This window comes from Puccinia triticina, chromosome 8A (assembly GCF_026914185.1).
Source record: "Puccinia triticina chromosome 8A, complete sequence".
In the NCBI taxonomy this organism is placed as follows: Eukaryota; Fungi; Basidiomycota; class Pucciniomycetes; order Pucciniales; family Pucciniaceae; genus Puccinia; species Puccinia triticina.
In genome coordinates, this window is record NC_070565.1 from 187,503 (window position 1) to 209,217 (window position 21,715).

At 45.7% G+C, this 21,715-nt stretch overlaps 2 protein-coding genes across 2 annotated transcripts; one reads left to right on the forward strand and one right to left on the reverse strand.

The window, feature by feature from the left end:
• Positions 1-7,003: 7,003 nt before the first annotated feature.
• Positions 7,004-7,724, forward strand: PtA15_8A22 (uncharacterized protein; the record flags this gene model as incomplete). Its single annotated transcript, XM_053171637.1, has 4 exons — positions 7,004-7,110; positions 7,194-7,446; positions 7,511-7,632; positions 7,703-7,724. The coding sequence occupies 4 exons, from the start codon at positions 7,004-7,006 to the stop codon at positions 7,722-7,724; spliced, it is 504 nt and encodes a 167-aa protein (XP_053022676.1).
• A 4,050-nt stretch (positions 7,725-11,774) lies between these two features.
• PtA15_8A23 (uncharacterized protein) lies at positions 11,775-21,106 on the reverse strand (the record flags this gene model as incomplete). The annotated part of the gene is made up of 10 exons (XM_053171648.1): positions 11,775-11,894; positions 11,972-12,064; positions 12,144-12,218; positions 12,365-12,627; positions 19,232-19,241; positions 19,331-19,471; positions 19,534-19,844; positions 19,907-20,237; positions 20,297-20,512; positions 20,582-21,106. 10 exons carry the CDS (start codon positions 21,104-21,106, stop codon positions 11,775-11,777), a joined length of 2,085 nt encoding a protein of 694 aa, XP_053022677.1.
• Positions 21,107-21,715: the final 609 nt, after the last annotated feature.

Consider the following 21,715-nt stretch of genomic DNA (forward strand, 5'->3'; position numbering starts at 1 on the left):
CCGCTTCCGCATACGTGATGGAATCCTTTGGGGAAGCTGTTTTGTCCACCAACAGCATGGTCATGTTTCGACGTCCCCAGGCAATCATGTTTGCTGGGTCAATGTCACTTGAGATGTCCTTTGAGGCCGTGTCATAGAATGACACGTACACGTACCCCTTACTGGCCGATTTAGATATGGCTTCTTGACTAGCGCCGGATTTGCTGGATGAGGATTGAATAACCCCCTTGGGGAGGATCGGACTCCCCTTCAACCTGAGGGATTGGGTTTCCCTCTGGGACCAACGGAGCGGGAACTAGCGAGTCGTGGTCAGCGGAAGCAAGGGATCCGGGGTGGTCATTGTTGATGACTGGGGCTTGTGGGACGTCTGTGGTGGATGTTGCTGGAGTTCTTGCGGATTCAGCTTCAGGATTGGGCATGGTTGCTGTCGGGAGTTCAAAGTCAAATAATGATGCGGGCCCCACTGGCTCACTACTTGAGGTGAGATAGGGAAAGATATGAGGAAAAGTGCGTATGTGATGAGAGTGTTGGATGAGATACTGAGAGGGGACCCACACTTTGTAGGTGTGATGTCTATCATGATAGCCAAGGAAGATGGCCTCCACCCCCGAAGGAGAGAATTTTGAGTCTCTCCATTTCTTCTCCTGGTAGACAACAACACAACAGCTGAGTGAGATCTGGCTTAGACCCATGCCAGAGCTCATAAGGAGATGCCCATTGGATTGAGCTGTTGGGTGTGCGGTTTTCAAGGTAGACGGCGGTGGTAACAGCATCCCCCCACCAAGACAGGGACAGACTGCTGGTCATGAGGAGGGTTCTTGCCTTTTCAAAGGTCTTCCTGTTACCCCGCTCCGCAAAAGGATTTTGCTGAGTTGTGTACGGGGCCGTGGTGTGATGGATGATACCTTTGCTTTCATACAGGGCCTTGAATGCATGATTGACAAATTCTCCGCCGTTGTTGGAGACTACAGATTGAAGATGGTGATTTGTGAAGTTTTTGTGAGACTTCACGTCTAGGTGAAAGGCCGCAGACCCATAAATTGGGAAAGCGGCCGGGATCCCCAATAGCTGTGGCAACTGGTAAGCAAAGCAAACCAGTTCTGCAGTCCAAATCTGGTTCCGCGGAGTCAAAAAAACTGACTCATCACTTGATGTATGCAGACTCAGCTCCAATGATCAGCAAAGTCAGTCTTGTGGAAAATCCCGGCCCCAAGTCACTGAAAACTAGAATATCAGCTATTGCCAAAGGTGTGTAGATGATGTTTAAGCTTACATGTGACAAGATATGAGCTAACACTCTATCCCAACCCTCTGGTAGACAAATTCAACCCAAAAAAGATCAGCACTACCAATTCCCCACAAAGTGAAGGAAACTCCATTGGTAAGTGTTTGTATCCAAACCAAAAAGGAGAAACTATAGGCTCACGTGCAGTGTAATCATGACACAGATAACATTGCACTCTTCCTACGCCGTTTCACCAACACTAAAGTGAAAGGACCCTAAGGGTCAAAAAGGCTCTAAGAGCACTAGCTCTATCAAAACCGGTCTCATTTCTTTCTAGTTTTTCTATCTCTCTTCAGTAGAGAGCAGCCCATTGCCTGCTCTTATTCATTGGTATTCTTTCAGTTTTCAGCTTGATTGAGAAAGCTGACAAAAATTTGGAAAGTGTCGGACTTACATTGATGAACCAATACTTGCTGAAGCCATTGATGATCTTGAGAAAGTACCTGTTCCCCCCTCGCGATGCAGGAGTGATTGGTCCACACAATTCCATGTGAATGCATTCGAAGGGTTGGGATAGTTTGGGAAAAGATCCTGAGAATGGGACCCAGTGCATCTTGGATAGATCACAAACCAAACAGTCAAACTTGCTGATGGGGACGTTGGGAAATGCTTTCTTGAGGTAATTGATGCTGGGATGACCAAGTGCTCGATGAAGATCCAGGACACTTGAAGTGTTGACTGATAGCGCCTTGAGAGGATTGAGATTGATCAAGAGCACGTTGGATGTGGTGGTTCCGGTAAAGAGGACACCTTGAGGAGATCAACATTCAAACCGTTTCCCGCCATGAGTTGGGGAAAGGGTGAATCCACATTGAAGTTAGAAAGTGAGAGGAATGAGAGAGTTGGAAATTTTGGGCGCATAGTATGCCTGCTCAATTTGCAAGGGACTTGCCAAGGTGTGAATGATTGCTGATACCTGTCCAATGATTGGGATAGTGGATCCGCTGGCCACATAGACAGTGGTGGCAATAGTCTTCATGTTTTCAAAGTACTCTCTATGTCTGAGATAGTGTCCTGAGGCGCCACTATTGAGTACGATTGCATCCATGATCCCATGTCCCACATGCAAACCGGACTTTGGATTAACTCCAGCGCTGGCTTTGAGTCTCTCTAGGGCCTCTTCATGGTAAGCAGCCGCTCTTCCGGGATGAAGTTGATAGCAGTTTTTGGCTGAGTGATTTGTCTCTGGGTTGTGTACCCCGTTTTCACAGATCCAACGCAGCTTCTTGGTGTGAGTGGATTGGGAGGATTGACCCTGTTCTGTCTGACGATTTGACACTGCCAAGGCGCTCAAAGTGGCAGATGGATCCGCCTGGCGTTTTATTTCTTGCTTGAGGTCGGCAAGAAAACTGCTCATCAAGATAACTGCATCTGGTTTGCCGTATTTGGTGTACTTGATTGTCTTGAACAGAGCAAACTTTGTCTGAAGTGCAATGAGAACCCAGTATACCCAGAGTCTCTCAACCATTTTCTTCTCCCACTTGTGTTTGGTAGTTTGAACAAGCCTTGGAAGTCATTGATTGTTGAGCTTGCTGAGTCGGTCCCAAAATCATAGGCCACAAGAGTTCGCATTAGATTGGCACCATTCTCCATTGATTTAGCCGTGTAGTAGCTGCCAATGGAGTCCCACAATTCCTTCGGCTTATAGGTGTTGATTTCATCATTGTACACAAACCTAGCTGAATTGTCTCCATCAAGATGCATCCTGATGATGTTGGTGGTTAACTTGGCTTTGTGGTCGCGGTCAGAAGTCAAGGGAAGGGTTTCAAGACTTTTGTTGACATATTGGTCAAGATTCAGGGGGCTGATTGAGGTGTAGAGTTCTCGTCTCCAGGCAACAATGGGCCACTACGCTACGCTACGCTACGCGCCAATATCCGTTAGCGTATCCCACCGTAGCCAAGGTGTCAAATCATGTATTGTTATCTTCAATAACAGCGCAATACACTAACTGTTAGGGTAACCAAGATTTTGGTTTTAGGAGTTCTGGTATTGTTAGCCAACTGTTAGTGAGGATACGTTAACAAGTAGCGTATTGTTTTGGGGATAACCATATATTTTGTTACATGTTATCGTATTGAAGTTAGGATAACACTACGCTACACCACGCGTTGCGGATAACAATACGCTCCAGCGCGCTGCGGATAACAATACGCTACACTTTAGCTGCGGATAACAAGTGGTTAACACTTGCGTAGTGATACTCACTGCTCTCAGCAAAATATGATTCTGGCAGGTAATCGAACCCGCGACCATGCCATCCAAGCGCAGGCAGCAACACGATCAGGCGGCAAATTGCCACGCATAGGCTACACCACCTGCAAATGGGTGTGGTTTTCTCCGCAGCCACACCCAGTGGTTTTCCAACTGAACTCGCGCGGCCCCCGGGAACCATCATTCGGGGTAAACATAACTCGCCCGGGCCGGTCATCTGCCTGGTCACATGACGACCAGCCAAGTTGTACAGCTTGATGAACGGCGAGCCGCGGGTCATCAGGACGCACCGATGACCGGACAGCTGGGCGGTCATCAAGGTATACATGCCTCGATGACTGGTCAGACGGCTGGTCGTCAAGGCAGACAGCTCGATGACTGGAGCCGGCCGGTCATCAAGACGGTAGACACTCGATGACCGGCCATCTAATCGGTCATTAAGGCACAGATACAACTCGATCACCGGCCAGCTGGCTGGTCATCGAGGTGTCCTTGATGTCAAGGTACATGTACCTTGATGACCAGCCATCTGAGCAGTCATCGAGGTATACACCTCAATGACCGGCCAACTGGCTGGCCATCAACATATGTACCTCGATGACCAGCCAGCCGGCTGGTCTTCGAGGTATGAATGTACCTTGATGAACCGACCCGAGCTGGCCGGTCATCAAGGTGTATGCCTTAATGGCCGGTTGGCTCCGGTCATCAATGATCAAGGCCTTGATGACCGGCCGGCTCCGGTCATCAATGATCCAGCCTTGATGACAGGGATGATCAAGGTGTATGCCTTGACGACCGGCCTGCTCCGGTCATCAAGGTGCCTGTATACCTCGACGACCAGCCAGCTGACCGGTCATCGAGGTAAAATTTTGATGGCCAGCCAGTTGGCCGGTCATTGAGGTGTATACCTTGATGACTGGTCAGACGGCTGGCCATCGAGGTATACATGTACCTCGATGACCGGAGCCAGCCGGTCATCAAGGACACTTCAATGACCAGCCAGCTGGCCGGTCTGAGGTGATCGAGGTGTATCCTTGATGACCGGTCATTGATCAGTGTCTGCCTTCTTGATGACCGGCCGGCTCCGGTCATCGAGCTGTCTGCCTTGATGACCAGCCGTCTGACCAGTCATTGAGGCATGTATAGCTCGATGACCGGCCAGCTGTCCGGTCATCGGTGTGTCCTGATGACCCGCGGCTGTCCGGTCATCGGTGTGTCCTGATGACCCGCGGCTCGCCGGTCATCAAGTTGCACAACTTGGCTGGTCGTCATTTGACCAGCCAGATGAACGGCCCGGGTGAGTTATGTGTATCATCACCCCGAATGATGGTTTCCGGGGGCCGCACGAGTTTTCCGGGGGCCGCGCGAGTTCCGAGGGAAAACCACTGGCTGTGGCTGCGGAGAAAACCACACCCATTTGCAGGTGGTGCTATGTCAGCTATATTAATGATATCTTCGACCGTCAAGGAGTACATCAAGACCAATCACCTCCAAGCCTTCGGGGAAGCCGGCAAGTTGCCATCATACCCAAGCCCCTGCACAAGCGGTCAGGAATTCTGGACCTCCATCATACCCAAGCCCCTGCAAAAGCGGTCAGGAAATTTGGACCTGTGTTCAGCGACCAACAACCGCTGATTTGTTGGCCGATCACCAAGGGATGAGGGGAACCCAAGCGGGTGAGAGAGAAGAAAAAGAGGGGGGAAGATGTTCTGGTAATTTGGGTGGAAGAGAAGAAACAGAGAGGGGAAAATGTACCAGTAATATGCTACGGCCACAGCAGCTTATCGTTCAATGGCCTGGGCCCAAGTTGGCCTATGATGGATCAAAGTTCAATATCGTTTTCGAGCGCGGTGGGTAGCCAATTCATCCCGGCCGACACTTGATACCGCCAGGGAGCAGCTTCTAACCTATCTCGGCCGATACAACACCATCATCATCAGCATCTTCATTGCGTAATGTAGTTGGGCACACTCTGCTGGTGATTTCGGCGATCCCAACAGTGATTGTCCACCCGAACGGCTCATTTGCCTGCTTCATTGTGGCCATCATCTTCAGGCACCCTTTTTCACCTGTACTCTCCAGTAGCGCACATGTTTTGAAGTCCATTGAGCAATAGGACCACTGATCCGCTACTGAATTGCAGTCGCAGATAATGGGCATTGGCAACGGTGGATTCAAGTCCCTCGTGGCTGAACAAGCCAATACTGATAACCAAAAACCTCATATGCGCCGCAACGTGGTTTACCCCCCTGGGAGAACGTTTTAGTGCAGGAAGGGGCTTGCCCTACGTTTCAGTCACAGTATCAACACAGTTGTACTGTCGGATTCCACGGAATCCGACAGTACGACTGAGTTGGGGCAGCTTTGCCGGGGCGTTGGTGCAGCCTCAGGCAGGGGCTTGTGTGTTTTGGGACAGTTGTTCTGTCGGATTATGCGTAATCCGACAGTACGACTGAGTTGGGGCAGCTTTGAGGGAGTGTTGGTGCAGGCACCATAAAAAATCTCACTAATTTTGTTGAAGATTGAGAAAAATATTTGACAAAAGATTTGGGAACTTCAATTATGCATTGTGCTCCTATATCAGAATCAGTTATGAAATTATTCACCATGTTTGACGGTTGGTTGTTATTTAAGTACTGATAGAATGTTGATCTATTTTCATATATCATGTTTTCAATATTAAATCAGTCACATCATGGAAAACAAAAACTCAACAAAGCACCTGCCTGAGGCTTTTCTGAAGGATCTTATAATTTATGCCCTATCAGTTATTGTTTAATCATAGAAAACAAAATCTCAACAAAGCACCTGCCTGAGGCTTTTCTGAAGGGTCTTTTCCCTATCAGGGATTCTTGTTTGAAAATCTTTTGTGCCTTGGTGCTACTAAAATTTGAGTGTCCCAAATTGAACCTACATGATTGGCCACCTATTCAAAACTTGAATGTATGATTGGGCTACATTCTAGTGTTCCTCTGGTAGAAATCAAGGTCATATCCTCACTGTCCTTGTGTCTTTTTATATTTTTCCAATACCTTAATTTGTTCAGAATGTAAACTGATCACACTGTAAATTTCCAACTGGGCTCACCCAAAGCAATGTGTTATTATTATTATTTCTTGCTGTCTATATAGTATAAATGTTTAAAACATTGAGCCAAGAGACATACATTTTGGAAACTATGTACAACAAGCCAAGTGGTAAGAGGCATGTGAGGTACACAAAGTGAGTCTTGAAATTTCATGGGCAAAACAGGTTTCAGTTCAGTGTGTGATTCTGATGGAAAGAACAAAAACAGGGCTTTAATCCAAGCAAGTCAAAAATTTGATCAATTAATTCATGATTTTAATCACGTAATCCCATGGTTCTTACGTGTCACCGTGTGAGAATCCATTTCAATTATCCTAACCAAGAATTGTTAGCAATACTGAACCCTTGATCTTCGCATATTTAGCTCTTCTGAAATCTGATCCATCAAATCACCAATTTGTAGATAACAAAATAACTATGTCAAGTCAACCCGCTCCAGCATCCAAGGGAGCCCAACAAGGATACGCAAGCGATGCCTCCGAAGGACGTCTAGAATTACGACTCCTGTCAAGCGAAGTGGAATGGTACCAGCATCAACTGATTCCCGCCGATCAATAGTTTTTCCAACGGCTATTCCGAATAATCCATCAAAAAAACGTGTCCACAGTTCCTCTAAAGCTACCTCCGAGGCTAATTCAACTATCACCAAGGCAAAATCCCAAAAGAAGTCGAGATCCAATAAAAAATCTGGGGAGCCAACTCTGATCAACGCCGATGGCAAGTCATCAATTGAAATCATTGACTACGCTCAAAATTCAGACGAGGATAATGCAAAGGTCCATAATCCGGCTAAAAAGAAAAATAACAAATTCGATGAAATTATGCTTTTCTTCAAGGCACTGGTTTACATTCAGACAGATGTAAGTCAATTTTTGAAAGGGAGGAAATTTGAACTGAGAAAATTAAATTTGTAATTTTATTCAGGACCATAATCAACCTCCAGTCAACTTTGAATGTAAATGGTGCCGAAAGGTTGTCCGTGGTTCCGTGACGGGTGGTACTGGTAACCTCCGAGTGCACCGCGATGGATCTCGTCAAGCGGGAAGGTCTGCGACTGGGTGCACGAAACGGCATGTAGCAATTGATAACGGAGCCAAACTTCCTAAAACCGCGCAGCAAGAAGCCCAAGACGTCATAAATGCCAAAAGCGGTTTAATCACAAATCACTTCCATCCGACTGAAAAGTTTGACAACACCACCTTCAACCAGATTGTAACACTGTGGCTTATTCGTCAGGCGTTTCCTTGGAGTCGCGTTGAAGATCCGTACCTACGAGCGGCCTTCAACTATTGTCAAGCTGCCGCCACTTTGTTCAAACGAAAATGGGCTGCTAATTCCGCCAAAGTTTTGTACCTAGATTTGCAAAAATCCATGATTTCGAGCTTAAAAGTGAGTCGTTCTTTTCAGATCATCTTTAACATACTCCATTTTTTTGCAAGTCTAAATTGATTTTTTACCATTTAATGCTAGGCAAATGACAGTAAATTCAACCTTGTACATGATGTTTGGACGACCAAAGGTAATCGACATTGCTTCATTGGTGCCTCAGTTACATTTATCGACAACAATTGGAAATATCGGGTATATCATTTGAGTCTGAAGCTTGTTGCCTGGCACCACAAGGGGAGCATGTTGGCCGAGCCAATTGTTGACATATTGCAAAAATACCATCTTTCCAATAAGATAAGTATATTTTTGTCTTTTTTTCTGTCATGTGCAGCACAACTAACATAAGACAAAACTTGTTTACATGCTTTGCCAGACAACTGATTCAGCATCCTCCAACAATACTATGGCAAGAAAAATGCACGAAAAGATTTTTGAACAAGCTTCCGGGTCCGATTTTTCGTGGGATTATACGACCATGCACATCAAGTGCTTTTGTCACAAGATTGCTTTAGTTGTGACTGCTGGCTTGAAAGAGTTGAGACTCGCGACGACCGAACCAAATAAAACCAAGAAATCGTTTTTTGGAGTCTTTCCTTTCTCCAACTTGCTTGCAACAATACAGGAGGAGAATGAAGACGAAGGAAACTCTGATTCTGACGGGAATTTGGAGTCTGAAGAACTGGAAGAAGATGTTGTTAACGAGTCCGAAATTGATGAGGATGACGATTTCAGTTCAAGATCTGAATCGGAAGAAGAGAACACCGATCCCACCGACGACGAGAATCACAATTCCTCTAAAAAGAGAAAAACCAAAGGAAAAAAGAGGGGTACTACTCGTAACAAGGCTAATGAACTTGATGAGCTTACAAAAAGTGTAAGTCAATCTTTTTGTTTTGTAGTTAGCCATATTAAAACAATGATCTGAATGTTTTTGGTGTACATCTAGTTGGACGCTGTCATAATCAAAATCACAGGATCATCGGCTTGGAGACAGGCGTTTGAAAGGAAGGCTGCAGGAAAGAATCTTAAAAATCTGATTGCAGGGTACGGAATCCGCTGGAACATTAAGTATCAAAGTCGGAAGCGCGCTTATGATGCTAGAGAGGTCAGTGGTTTCACAACATTTAATCCGGTAAAAATAAAACAAAGCAAGATTTAAAAATCCATCTGTCATATTATAGGTTATTGATGCTCTTCTCAAGGAGGAATACGACAAATTTTCTGATCAAATCTCCAAGTCCAGCCGAAAAAATCGCCGAAAAAAGTTAGGCCACTTCAAAGAGGTCCAATTCAGTGGTTGGGAATGGTTGAAAATAAAAGAGCTTAACAATCTTCTTGAAGTAAGATTTTCATTTTGTTCTTCTTTTGAAAAATCACATTAAAGTTCAGTCAGAACTTTAATGTTTTTCATCCTTTTTCAATTCTAGCCTTTCGACCAACTCACTCGAGACATGGAGGGTGATGGACCAACGGGCTGTCAAGTTTTGCCACAATATTTCCAAACGATCGCAACCTTGAAGAAGAAGCAACAAGCCTGCCTGAAAGAAGACGCTTTGTATCCGATGTATTCTAAAATGATTGCCAAACTTACTCAATATCAGAATGAGGCGTTGGAATGCGAAACACTTGTGATGGCAACTATTCTTCACCCAAGTTATCGTTTGAAACTGATTGAGGTCTGCTGGCCAGACAAAGCAAGGAACGCTCGATCATTGTTGGAAAAACACTTTATCACCCGGAAGGATCTCCTGGCAGAGAAAGAAAGACATCTTCTCAACAAATCCGGCGTATTGGACCCGAATCCCGTTGAAGAAGAAAGTATATTCAATCAGTTTGATGCTCCTTCAGCTGATGTAGAAAGCAAGGAACTCAAAATTTACCTCCAAAAATTGGATCCTCCAACTTTCAAGTCAAAAGATGGGAGCAAGACTTTAGTGTGGTGGAACGTAAGTTTCATTTTATTCCAAAATTACTTTTAAGAGCGTGAACCCCTTTTTGAACATCTCATCCGCTTTTAGGATCATACTCACAACTACCCGGTCCTTTCATCCTTGGCAAAGGATTACCTTGCAAGTACAGCATCATCATGTGCTGCAGAGCGCACATTTTCTTCGGCTGCTGACATTTGTTCAAATAATCAAGGCAAACTAAAGCCAAGGACAGTTGAAAGATGTGTTAGCAGCCGCATGTGGCTCAAAGAAGATATACAAGTATCTGGTGTGTTTGAAAAGGCTCAGGGTGTTGTTAATAATTATTTGAAGTTTGTTGAAAACAAAAACAATCCATATTAGCACTTAGTCTTCACAATTATATTTCATTATTACTCAACAATACTTTTCTACACTTTATAAATCTCATATATCCTGAACTTATCCCCCACATGTTCTTTTTCCATTTTTTTGGCATCTGAAAAATACTCTTGAAATTTTTTGTCTCAATTTATCTCTACTTGGCTAGCCACTTCCAATTTTTTCACTAGGAATAACAATACACTAACTGTTATCCTATTGTTAACCTCAGGGATGCAATAACTGTTATTGTATCCACTATCACAAATACACTAACTGTTAGTGCATCCATTTTTGGAGATAACATGGATAACCACCACAAAATTTGAATTTGGTTATTGTTAACCTGCTATCTTTTAGCTACACTAACAATACAATAACAGCAAAAAATGAATAACACCAAAAGAAGTATTGTTATTTGCAAAAAAACAAGGATAACAGTATTATTGATGTAGTGCAGTGCAAAAAAATAACAATACACTACACTAACAATACAGTTAGTGTATCAGCCCACCGTTGCTCCAGGTAGTGAAGTTGGTCCCATTGAGTTTTTGGTGTAGTATTTGATTGAATTGAGACCAAGGGATGATTTGGACATGATGTTCAAAGATGATTGAGGTTTAGCATCCTCGATGATGTCTTCTGGCTGTAGTTGTTTGGCTAGACGGGCGGTTTCTCCGGTAGTATTGGTATGAAAAGAGTCGAAGGACTGATGATCATCTTTGTCTTTCACGTCTGATGTAGATGATGATGGAGATGATTGATCAGAGGGAATGAGGGTTTTCTGATTGTTGGAGGAGCCTGTTGGGTCTGCCACGGTGCTTTGCTTTGCAAGTTTGAAAGAAAAAGAAGGGGAACAGTCCTGTTGGTTCCGTGCTCTTTACAAGATCTGGTTCTAGCGTCAGTGGAGTGCTGGGCTCATAACCTATGACATGCCAGAGTGATGGCGGTGAGCTGCGGGACCGAGTGATGGGACTGAGAAGCAAACAAGAGAAATGCACCTGAAGATGGTGCGGGCAATCAGACAAGATGTGAGTGAGGAAGAAAAGAAAAAGGAAACACAAGGTATGAACTATCTTCTAATATACAAGCTTTGGAGCTAAACCTAATATGATGATAGTGAAACCTCAGTTGTTCCTCCTCACCCCGCCGAGTCGCCGAGTCGCTCCTGTGATAGGTCTGTGTAACTCAACAGCACCAAGAGGCTGATGTGGATTGATTGCACTACTTCTGGCCGGGTCATCAGGGCACGTGTAGGTGAAAAATCACGCAAAATCTTTTTGACCCAAGACAATGATCAGTATTTTTTTCATGTTTGGGTACAATGTGCAAGGAATGTATGACTTATACTAACAGTCACATCTGTGATTGTTGGGATTGCCTGTGGAACAGCCCGGCGTCTGATCCTTGCACTGGTCATAACCTACAATAACCAAAGTTGAGACAATTAGGTGTTGCAACGGATTAGCAAGCCCAATACCATACTTACCAACTTTGCAAGTGCACTCTTTTCATATTTGAGCATCAGTGACACTGGTGATGGCATCATTGTCTTGAGCATCATCTTGAGCGGCATATCCAGGGGGCAAATTCAATAACTTCCATTCATTGGACATTGCATCCAGATCGGCCTGCAAATGCAACGCATCCAGTCAACTGCCCTAGACATGGATGATTAAAGTTAAATGAGGTGATATGAGAGACTTACTTTGACCAATACAAGAGGAGTATTGGCGATGAGAGAGAGGTTGGAAACCGCTTGAGTTTGGCCGTAAGATTGGAGATTGGGCAGGAGAAGCTTCTGGGGAAGTTTTGCTCAAATCAGGTAGTTAGAGTGGGAATATTCATGCTTTCCAAATTCTGAACAGGAAAGCACATACTTGGACCTTGTGGTGGTAAACAAAACCCCTAGTGGTGTTGGCTGGATTAATGGATGGGACAACCTTGGTGCTGCCCTGGACCCCAATTGGACCAAGAGCAACTTGGTTTCAAATCAATTCAAGGTATATGAAATGAGCAAGCCAAAGATCTGGCTTGGGGAGCTGGGCAAGTGGAAATATTCAGAGAGAGTGAAAATTGCCTGAGATAAAATTAAACTCACACTTGCCATATGTTGAGCACGCTCCAGCTGACTGGTTGTGAGGCCAATCTCAATTCCAATTTGTCCGACCCTATTTGCTTTGCGGGGCATGGGAGTGTCCTCTGGGGCATGTTTTATGGGGTCCTGTGGGGATTCAGGAACACATTCACCAATATTGCCCTTGTGAGGTTGGCCTGGATTGCCATTGGCTTTGTCGGCGTTATTGGAGCCGGGTTTTCTGTATTCGCCTTTGCTGAGGGGAGTAGGGGTGAGCTCCGGGAGTTCTGTCGCTCAATAAAGGTCAGGATGTATCCTTGGTGGTGGCAAAGAGTCTCAAACGGTGTGGTAGAGGGAAAAGTGAAAAATCAAAAGTTTTTTCTCATACATATATTTACTTGTAATACGCCTCAAGATACCATTAAAAAGACCTCAGGAATGGATTCTACGGCAAATTTTACCCCTAGTCACCACTGGAAGCATCACCTGAACCCCACTGGATTGGAACCTACACTTCTTTGGACACTGGACACCCATCACACGTTCAACATACCCAGTCACCAGCCTGTCACAAGCCTCAAGTCAAGGATCACAGCATTATGCTTATACAAATCACAGGATACAAACATACATCTCCCCATCAGACTACAGTCATTACATATTATCAAGTACTCTTCTATTTCCATATTATGATGTCATCACACACTGACTCTGCAGCCTCAGACTTCATTTATGCACCCCCTGCATCCACCTGTTGACTCATGCAGTCTAATTTCACTTTACGCAGCCTTCATGCGGCCCTACTGCATTCTTATGACATCATTTATGTACCCCTGACACATTATGACATCATTTGTATCTACTCTCACCAGCTAAAATCCCTCACACTGTTGTTTAGATTAGTTGAAACCCTAACCCACAAGCCCTCTGGGGCTCCACTTTTTGTCTATATAAGGAGCTCTATCCTCCCCAGTTGTCAGCTCCTCAGCTCAGTATTCCCCAGTTATTTACATACCACCCTCACACTTACCATCACATCTATACCTCACCACAACCCTCATATTTGCAAATAACCACTGGACTCACTCTCAACTCTCACATACCTGTTGTCGAACAACTTCATCTGGAACTAGACCAGACCTATCACTTGATTAAAACTTGCCAAGCTTAGCTTGGTGGGTCTTGTTATCTGATAGTATAGAAGGGCAGAGTTTGCACCTCCATCATCCCCTTCTCCATTCATCAAAAGGGTTTCACAATCACTTTTGAGTCTTACAACGGTGTGGTGATCAATTCTGGAACACGTGTCAAATTGACCACGGAGCAATCAGTGCGGCGCACAGGCGGTGCGGAAACAGTGCAGAACTGAGCGGAGCGGAGCGCACAACTGAAGGCAACAGAGCGCAGAGCTCAACGGTGTGGAACTCCTACCGTGCCAGGCGGTAGGCAGTGCTTTGAAGGAAAAGTGGTGATGAGCCTGCCTTCCTGTGAGGTCCTAGGATGAATGAGATCTGAGAAAGACCAGAGAAAGGGGGTTGAACAACAATGTCAGTGAGACTTGTTGGTGGATTTGGGGGTTGAGGATCTGGAAAGGGATGCTGATGAGGATCTTGAGGGTTGATAAGGATCTGATGAGGTGATGAGGATAAGGATCTGAGAATCCTGATGGTGTATTTCGTGGATCAGAAGACTGCCATGCCCCCCCCCCCATCATCTGAGTTTGAAGTTCAAACTCAGACTCCAGGAAGTGAACATGTCACAGACATGTTCATCACATCCCTAACTACAAACAAGCTCTGCACAACACAAACAAAACAAAACACACAAAGAAAAGATCAACCACATACATAGAAAAATGAGGAGAGTAACATAAGAGGATGGGTGCAATGGATCAAAAAGAATGGAGAGAAAAATCAACAAAAATCATCAATATCAATCATAACTTCTTGAATCTTGAGCTTGAGATTTGAGATGGATAATCTTGAAGTCTTGATCTTGATAACTGGTCACTTGAATCTTGAGTCTTCATCTGGATCTTGAATCATGGACCGTCTGTACCATTTTGCTCACCACAACCGCAGAACTGGACTCAGACTAAGCAGGCCAGCGCGGACTGGATAGCGGAGGTGGTGATTGGGGGAATCCGTGGCAGCCAGAAGGGTGGCGTGTGGGATCCTGACATGATAGGCTAGACAGGGGCGTGGAAGCTAGAGCAAGGAGTTTGACGGCGGTCGAAGGCAAGCGGCGGAGACAACAGGAGTTGGCGGATTACATGCGTGTATAGCGCTTGGCGGATGACAAGTGTGGAGTTTTGGCAAACGGATTCTTCGGTCCCAAACCAAAGAAAAAGTGATCACATCTTTGGTTTGCGACCGTACAGCTCCCAGAGCTGAGGGGGCCAGCTCTGCACATCAATGGTTTTTAACCGTATAGGTACCTGAGCTGAAGGAGCCAGCTCTCCACATTCTGAGGAGAGTACAGCAGCCCAATGAAATAAATCATCAGCTCACCCAGCTCACAGAATCACCTCACTGTAGCCAGCTCACCCAGCTCTGCCCAACCCACACAGATCCAGCTCACCCAGCTCCACCAACCACACCAGATCACCCAGCTCATGCAGCTCCTGCACCACACATAATCTCCAGCTCACCCAGCTCCTGCACCTGTCATACTACCCAGCTCACCCAGCTCCTGCACCTGTCATAGTACCCAGCTCACCCACCCAGCTCACCAAGCTCCCCCACCACACATAATAACTAGCTCACCCAGCTCCCAAACCACACATTATACCCAGCTCACCCAGCTCCCAAGCCACACATAATACCCAGCTCGCCCAGCTCCCTAAAATACCCAGCTTGCCCAGCTACCTCACCACATCATACCTAAGCTCACACATAATCTCCAGCCCACACAGCTCCCGCACCACACATAATCTCCAGCTCACCCAGCCCCCGTACCACACATAATCTCCAGCTCACCCAGCTCCCGCACCACACATACTCTCCAGCTCACCCAGCTCCCTCACCACACAGCATACCTAGCTCACCCTCACCCAGATCACCCAGCTCCCACACCAAGCTCCCATACCACACATAATCTCCAGCTCACCCAGCTCCCGCACCACACATACTCTCCAGCTCACCCAGCTCCCTCACCACACAGCATACCTAGCTCACCCTCACCCAGATCACCCAGCTCCCACACCAAGCTCCCATACCACACATAATACCCAGCTCACCCAGCTCCCACACCACACATACTCTCCAGCTCACCCAGCTCCCTCACCACACAGCATACCTAGCTCACCCTCACCCAGATCACCCAGCTCCCACACCACACATAATACCCAGCTCCCGCACCACACATAATACCCAGCTCCCGCACCACACATAATCTCCAGCTCACCCAGCTCCCTCACCACACATAATACCTAGCTCACCCAGCCCCCACACCACACATATATAATACCTAGCTCACCCAGCTCTGGCACAACACATAATACCCAGCTTACCCAGCTCCCCAAAATCCCCAGCTCTCCCAGCTACCACACCACACATAATACCTAGCTCACCCAGCTCACCCAGCTCACCCACCACACATAACACCCAGCTCACCCAGCTCCCCCATCACACATAATACCCAGCTCACCCAGCTCCCCCACCACACATAACACCCAGCTCACCCAGCTCCCCCACCACACATAACACCCAGCTCACCCAGCTCCCCCATCACACATAACACCCAGCTCACCCAGCTCACCCAGCTCCCCCACCACACATAAAACCCAGCTCACCCAGCTCCCCCACCACACATAACACCCAGCTCACCCAGCTCCCCCACCACACATAACACCCAGCTCACCCAGCTCCCCCACCACACATAACACCCAGCTCACCCAGCTCACCCACCACACATAACACCCAGCTCACCCAGCTCCCCCACCACACATAACACCCAGCTCACCCAGCTCCCCCACCACACATAACACCCAGCTCACCCAGCTCCCCCACCACACATAACACCCAGCTCACCCAGCTCCCCCACCACACATAACACCCAGCTCACCCAGCTCACCCACCACACATAACACCCAGCTCACCCAGCTCCCCCAACACACATAACACCCAGCTCACCCAGCTCCCCCAACACACATAAAACCCAGCTCATTGGCTCACCCAGCTCCTGCACCACACATAAAACCTAGCTCACCCAGCTCCGCACAGCACATACTACCCAGCTCACCTAGCTTCCCAAAATACCCAGCTTTCCCAGCTACTACACCACAAATAATACCTAGCTCACCCAGCTCACCAGATCACCCAGCCCCCGCACCACACATAATACCTAGCTCACCCAGCTCCCACACCACGAATAATACCCAGCTCACCCAACTCTCCCAGCTACCACACCACACATAATACCTTGCTCACCCAGCTCCCGCACAACACATAATAACCAGCGCACCTAGCTCCCGCCCCACATATCCCGCACCACACATCCAATTGATTTCTTCATATTATGTGTTTGCAACATTGTTTTCATGGAAAAGAACTTTGATCCCTCTTCTACCTATGTATACAAATAAGGTCTGCCACATAGTAACCTGGAACTTCTTATGTTTCCATTGGTGTTCTGACACATCCACAAACATCTCTTCTTTACACATTTTTTTCCATTTACCAGAGGAATAAAATTTAGGGTACAGAGAATTGTCCCTAAAACTAATTCCTGGAAATCTTTAGCAATAGTGTGTCAGAATAAAATGACAGATAAACAGTTTGACGACTAGTTGTTGGTATCTCAATTCTATGCTTTAGCAGCACACACACAATATTTGCAGTGTTTGGTAATAATGTGCTTGAGTTATTTTGCAGTGCATGCATGGGAGTGGTGTTATGTGTTGCTTGTAGCAGAAAAGGCCAGCATGGCAAAGCAGAAACAGCACAGCCGGGCAAAGCAGAAACAGCACGGCGCAGCAAAGCTGCAGCCATCACCACAAGACTGAGTCACATACCACAATTCATCACACAAGTCTCAACCAAATCACCCCACCCATCAAGCCTACCATCTAATCAATTTCCAACAATTCAAAATGGTTGCAACTAGATCAAACCAGGCCCAAACAGGAGGAACAGTCATCACAGGTGGAATCAGCCGAAGAGTCGAACGAGGGAGTCGTGGAGGACGAGGCGGTAGAGGCGGCTACAGAGGGAGTGGAGGCAGTCAACGAGCTCAAGGGCAAGAACAAGGACCTAATGGAGTCGGAACGGCACACAAAGGAGGCGGACGGGCACAGGAACAATCCCAATCTGAATCGGGGGACAACCAATACCATACCAGTAGGCACCAACATAACAATCAAGAAGAAGAGCCCCTACCTTTTGAGTTAACATTGGAAAATTATGAGAGTCAATTAAACAATTGGACCGAAAACCAACTCCGAAAAGTTTTAGAAAAACAGAGCAAACCATCGAACCGAATCCCAACCAACATAGAAGAGGCACTTCGATTCCACAAAAGGAACTACATAAAGGCAATCTGAAAAGATGGTCAACTCATTTCTGTGTGTTCAATTAGAATAAACTGATTCACCTACTTTGCAACAACTAACAACTTTCCATTACAATCACAGGGGTGAAAATCAACCACCACAAAAAAAAGCAACTGGAATCGCTATGTGGCATTCAGCATGGACAGTGCCGAGATACCAGGTTGGCACCTCCTCTATAAACTTGTTTCAATATCAAAAGATTGACAAAGTTGTATTCCTTCAGTGCCTCCACGACATTGCTCTATTGGATGGGAGGAAAGGAATGTTAAAATAGGACAAGCGTGGAAGAAACGATCCCCGACTGAAAGAATGGTATTCGATGCACGGATATTTGGTTTCTTCTCCAAACTTCCAATCCATTACTGTGACGATGAAAATATGGAAGATGGTGAAGATGAGGAAAACCAACCTGCTGATCTTCTTACTCCAGAGGAAGAGGTTTTGTATAGACCCCTCTACGAAGATTTAGTTAACCATGAGAAGGTCGCATTGGTTGCCGACAAACCACCTGAGCTTGGCACCAAAGACAAAAAAAATGCCCTCAAGCATGTCATGCGAATCAATGCAGAGGTGATTGCAAATCTTTTGTTTTGGAATACTTGGTTGAGATACTGACCTATGCCCTCAAAGCTCTTTACTATTTCAAACCTTTACAACTTGACCTTCTATCTGTTGTCTGCCACCAGAAATCCAGGAATCAGCAGCTTCTGCAAAGAGTTATCAAACGATCAGTCCTGGCTGGGAGTGGCAAAAGACTACTGGGTTGCCAAGGAAACCTTTGAAGCATTTAGTCATGGACGGGATATTCAAAAAATTGTACAACGATGCTCTTTGCAACAAGCCTCTGAATCAGATCCCTCAGCTCCCTCCAATCCTCGCCACGCAAAAAGGCCCAAACGTAGTGATCAAATACGATCCCAGCTTCGTGCTCAACTTAACAGTTTGCTGGGTGAGTAATTGAACCACCATTAATCTCTGTGCAATGCTGATTTTTGAAATCACAGCTCAAGCTCTAGGCCGCGACAAAGTCAATTTTCCGAAGCAAAGGGATCCTTTGTCAATTGTATCTAAGGATTATCCTACTGTGAAGATTCTCCGATCAGAAGATTGCACTCTAAGTGAGGAAGTATTGATGGTCGGATTAGAATCAATGCACTCAGAATATAGAGAAAAATGGCTTAATGATATTGAGCGTGGGGCTTTCCAAATCCTTCCTCAAATACCCGAATAGTGTTTTTTCCTTAACTGCTTTTGATATAATTAAAAATTCATATTCATCTCAAATTTAAACCATTTTGCTTATCTTCAAGAAACAAAAGTTTTGAACTGATTTAATATACCGATTTTGAGCTTAACATTCAGATGATCAGAAATGGAGTAAAAATTTAGAAACTAATTAATAAGCCCGAATGATTTTAATTAGAAACTAAATACTAAACAGGAATCATTTGCTTGTTTTTGATTGATTCTATCTTCCTAATTTTCTTATCAATTTTACATTCTTCTTTGAACAAATCACGAACTTTTTCCAATGAGTATTCCGGATAAAGGGGTAGCCAGTATGCCGGATCACTAAAAATCTGTACCATAAAGTGTCAGACTTAGCTCTGAAAAGGACATAGTTATTCACAAAGGGGCTTACTTGATTACCGGCTTTGTACGCAGCCCCTCGAGCAATAGCTGAAAAAGTCGTAGCCCTGCTCCACATAGCCAGAGAAAAGCGCCTAGGTTCCTTGACTTCTTCCAAGAAGTAATGTTGTGCCACACCATGCAAAAGGATACGAAACGGTCCATGGAATGAGTATCCATGCAATCCACAGTATGCCACCCCAAGCAATGGGAGAATAAACTCCCCACCAAGATGGTTCCCGAAAAAGAATACGCTGTCCATTAAGAGGGCATTATTAATGTCGTGGTGGGTGTAAGGCTGCACATTCACTGAGACAGTTCGAGCTGGGAGGTAGTGATTCTCAGGAGTATATTTTATAATCAGGATGAACTTGTAGAAGACTTACAAGCAACAATTCGGTTGTTTTCTCGTTCAATTGCTTCTTTGACAGCCGAGGATCGATTTTTGGATAAAAATTCAATGGCACGTTCGGCAACGGCAGATGATTCGGGTAGGAAGATTCGATTTATCCAATACAAAAGCTTTGAATAAAATACAGTATCATATCGAAGCTCAACTAAGCCACAAAGGGTTGCACCAGTTTCAGACCGCATTGGTTCCGGAAGGTGAGGTTTGGGTTCAGACTTCCATTCTTCACCATGGCCCTGCAACTCTTCAGTCTTGATTTGGTGAGTTGAACATGGAATCTTCTTGTCGGCAGCTCCGGCTGAGAGTGGCTGCTTGCAGTGAATGTTGTGTAAGTTATTGAAACGTTGTCCAAAAGAAGAATACTCACACTGCCTAAGCCAAATCCATATGTTTGATGAGAGCACATTGAATCCTTGGCCCCCTTTGCAGAACGGACAAGGCCTTTTGGGTTGGATGAGAGTGGAAAGGGTGATTGCGGATGTGGAGCAGTGTTTTTGTTTGGACCAATGCGGACAGCCTCATCTTCTTTGATTTTAACAACATTTTTGGATACAAACGTATCCAGCGTCTTTATGGCCCGCACCTATTGGCAAAGAAATTGATGGGTTAAATTGATTCCATCCTGTTGACAACAAATTGTGGAATTACATACATCACAGGGCATATGGCCGGTCTTGTCAGATGGAGGCTTTGGTGGAAGTCCAACTCCAACACAAATACCACCCTCATCAATCAGCACAACCATGACGTCGGTTGGCAACACTTCGCACATCTTTTTGAGTTTGCTGGAATGCTGTAGAACCAATTCATATGTTGGAAAGCAGAGGCAAAAAGGTTTTCTGGTGCTGGGGTTAGTCTTCAATTGGTCCTGGTACGTCTGAATCCGAGTTTTAACCAATTTTGCTGCATTAACAATTTGATACATCAGCATGTTTTGAGGTGGGGTGGCCTCAGTAAAAGCCCCCTCAACCATTCCGATGATCTTGCAGATGTGATGTCCAGCATCAAATCCCTGCATTAGAAAGACTGCCAGTAGATCAAAGTCAACAACCTTTGTAATCGCCAAAGAATGCTGTTTCTGCAAGAAGTGGAGTGCTTGCAAGTTGAGGCTGGAGGTGTCTTTGTAATCGGAGCCCCGTTCAAATCCAACTGAAACCTGTGATTGGCTAGAATCCATCTTTATTGGTTGAATTCGGGGTCAGTTTTCAACGCCACCAGTTGGTGTAAGTGTTGTTGTGGGGTAAGGATCAATAACCCCTTGTCTTCGCGTCAAGTGGTTATTGATCCCACCATGTGGTGGCAGGTGAGGTTTCGCACTTCATCCCGCCATCACACAGCACCCTTGACAACATCCACCAACCTGTGAAATATTTTTTTTGTATGTATGAAAAGTTGCTTACTTTGACCATTGTATAGTTGATTGGCTAACTACCTGCACTGATAAACCTAAAAGCACTAACTGCGCGAATGATTAAATTTATGGTCAGAACACCAAAAGAGGTTATTTCCACAATAAGATATTGAAATTAGCAGTAAGTGAAAATGGGGGGGGGGGGGGGGGGGGGGGGGGGGTGCTTGGAATCAGTTGATCAGTGTATGCTCGGAATCCAATCTGATTGGAGTTCGTTTGGGCTGGATGCTGCGGATGGCTTGAGGATTGGCTGACTGATCGGGATCCATAGTACTGTTTGGATGAGGGTGGCTTGTGGGAGACAGGCACTTTTGTGACCTCGTGTATTTGATTCAGACCTGTATCTCTCATCATTCAACCAAAACATTCGAAAAA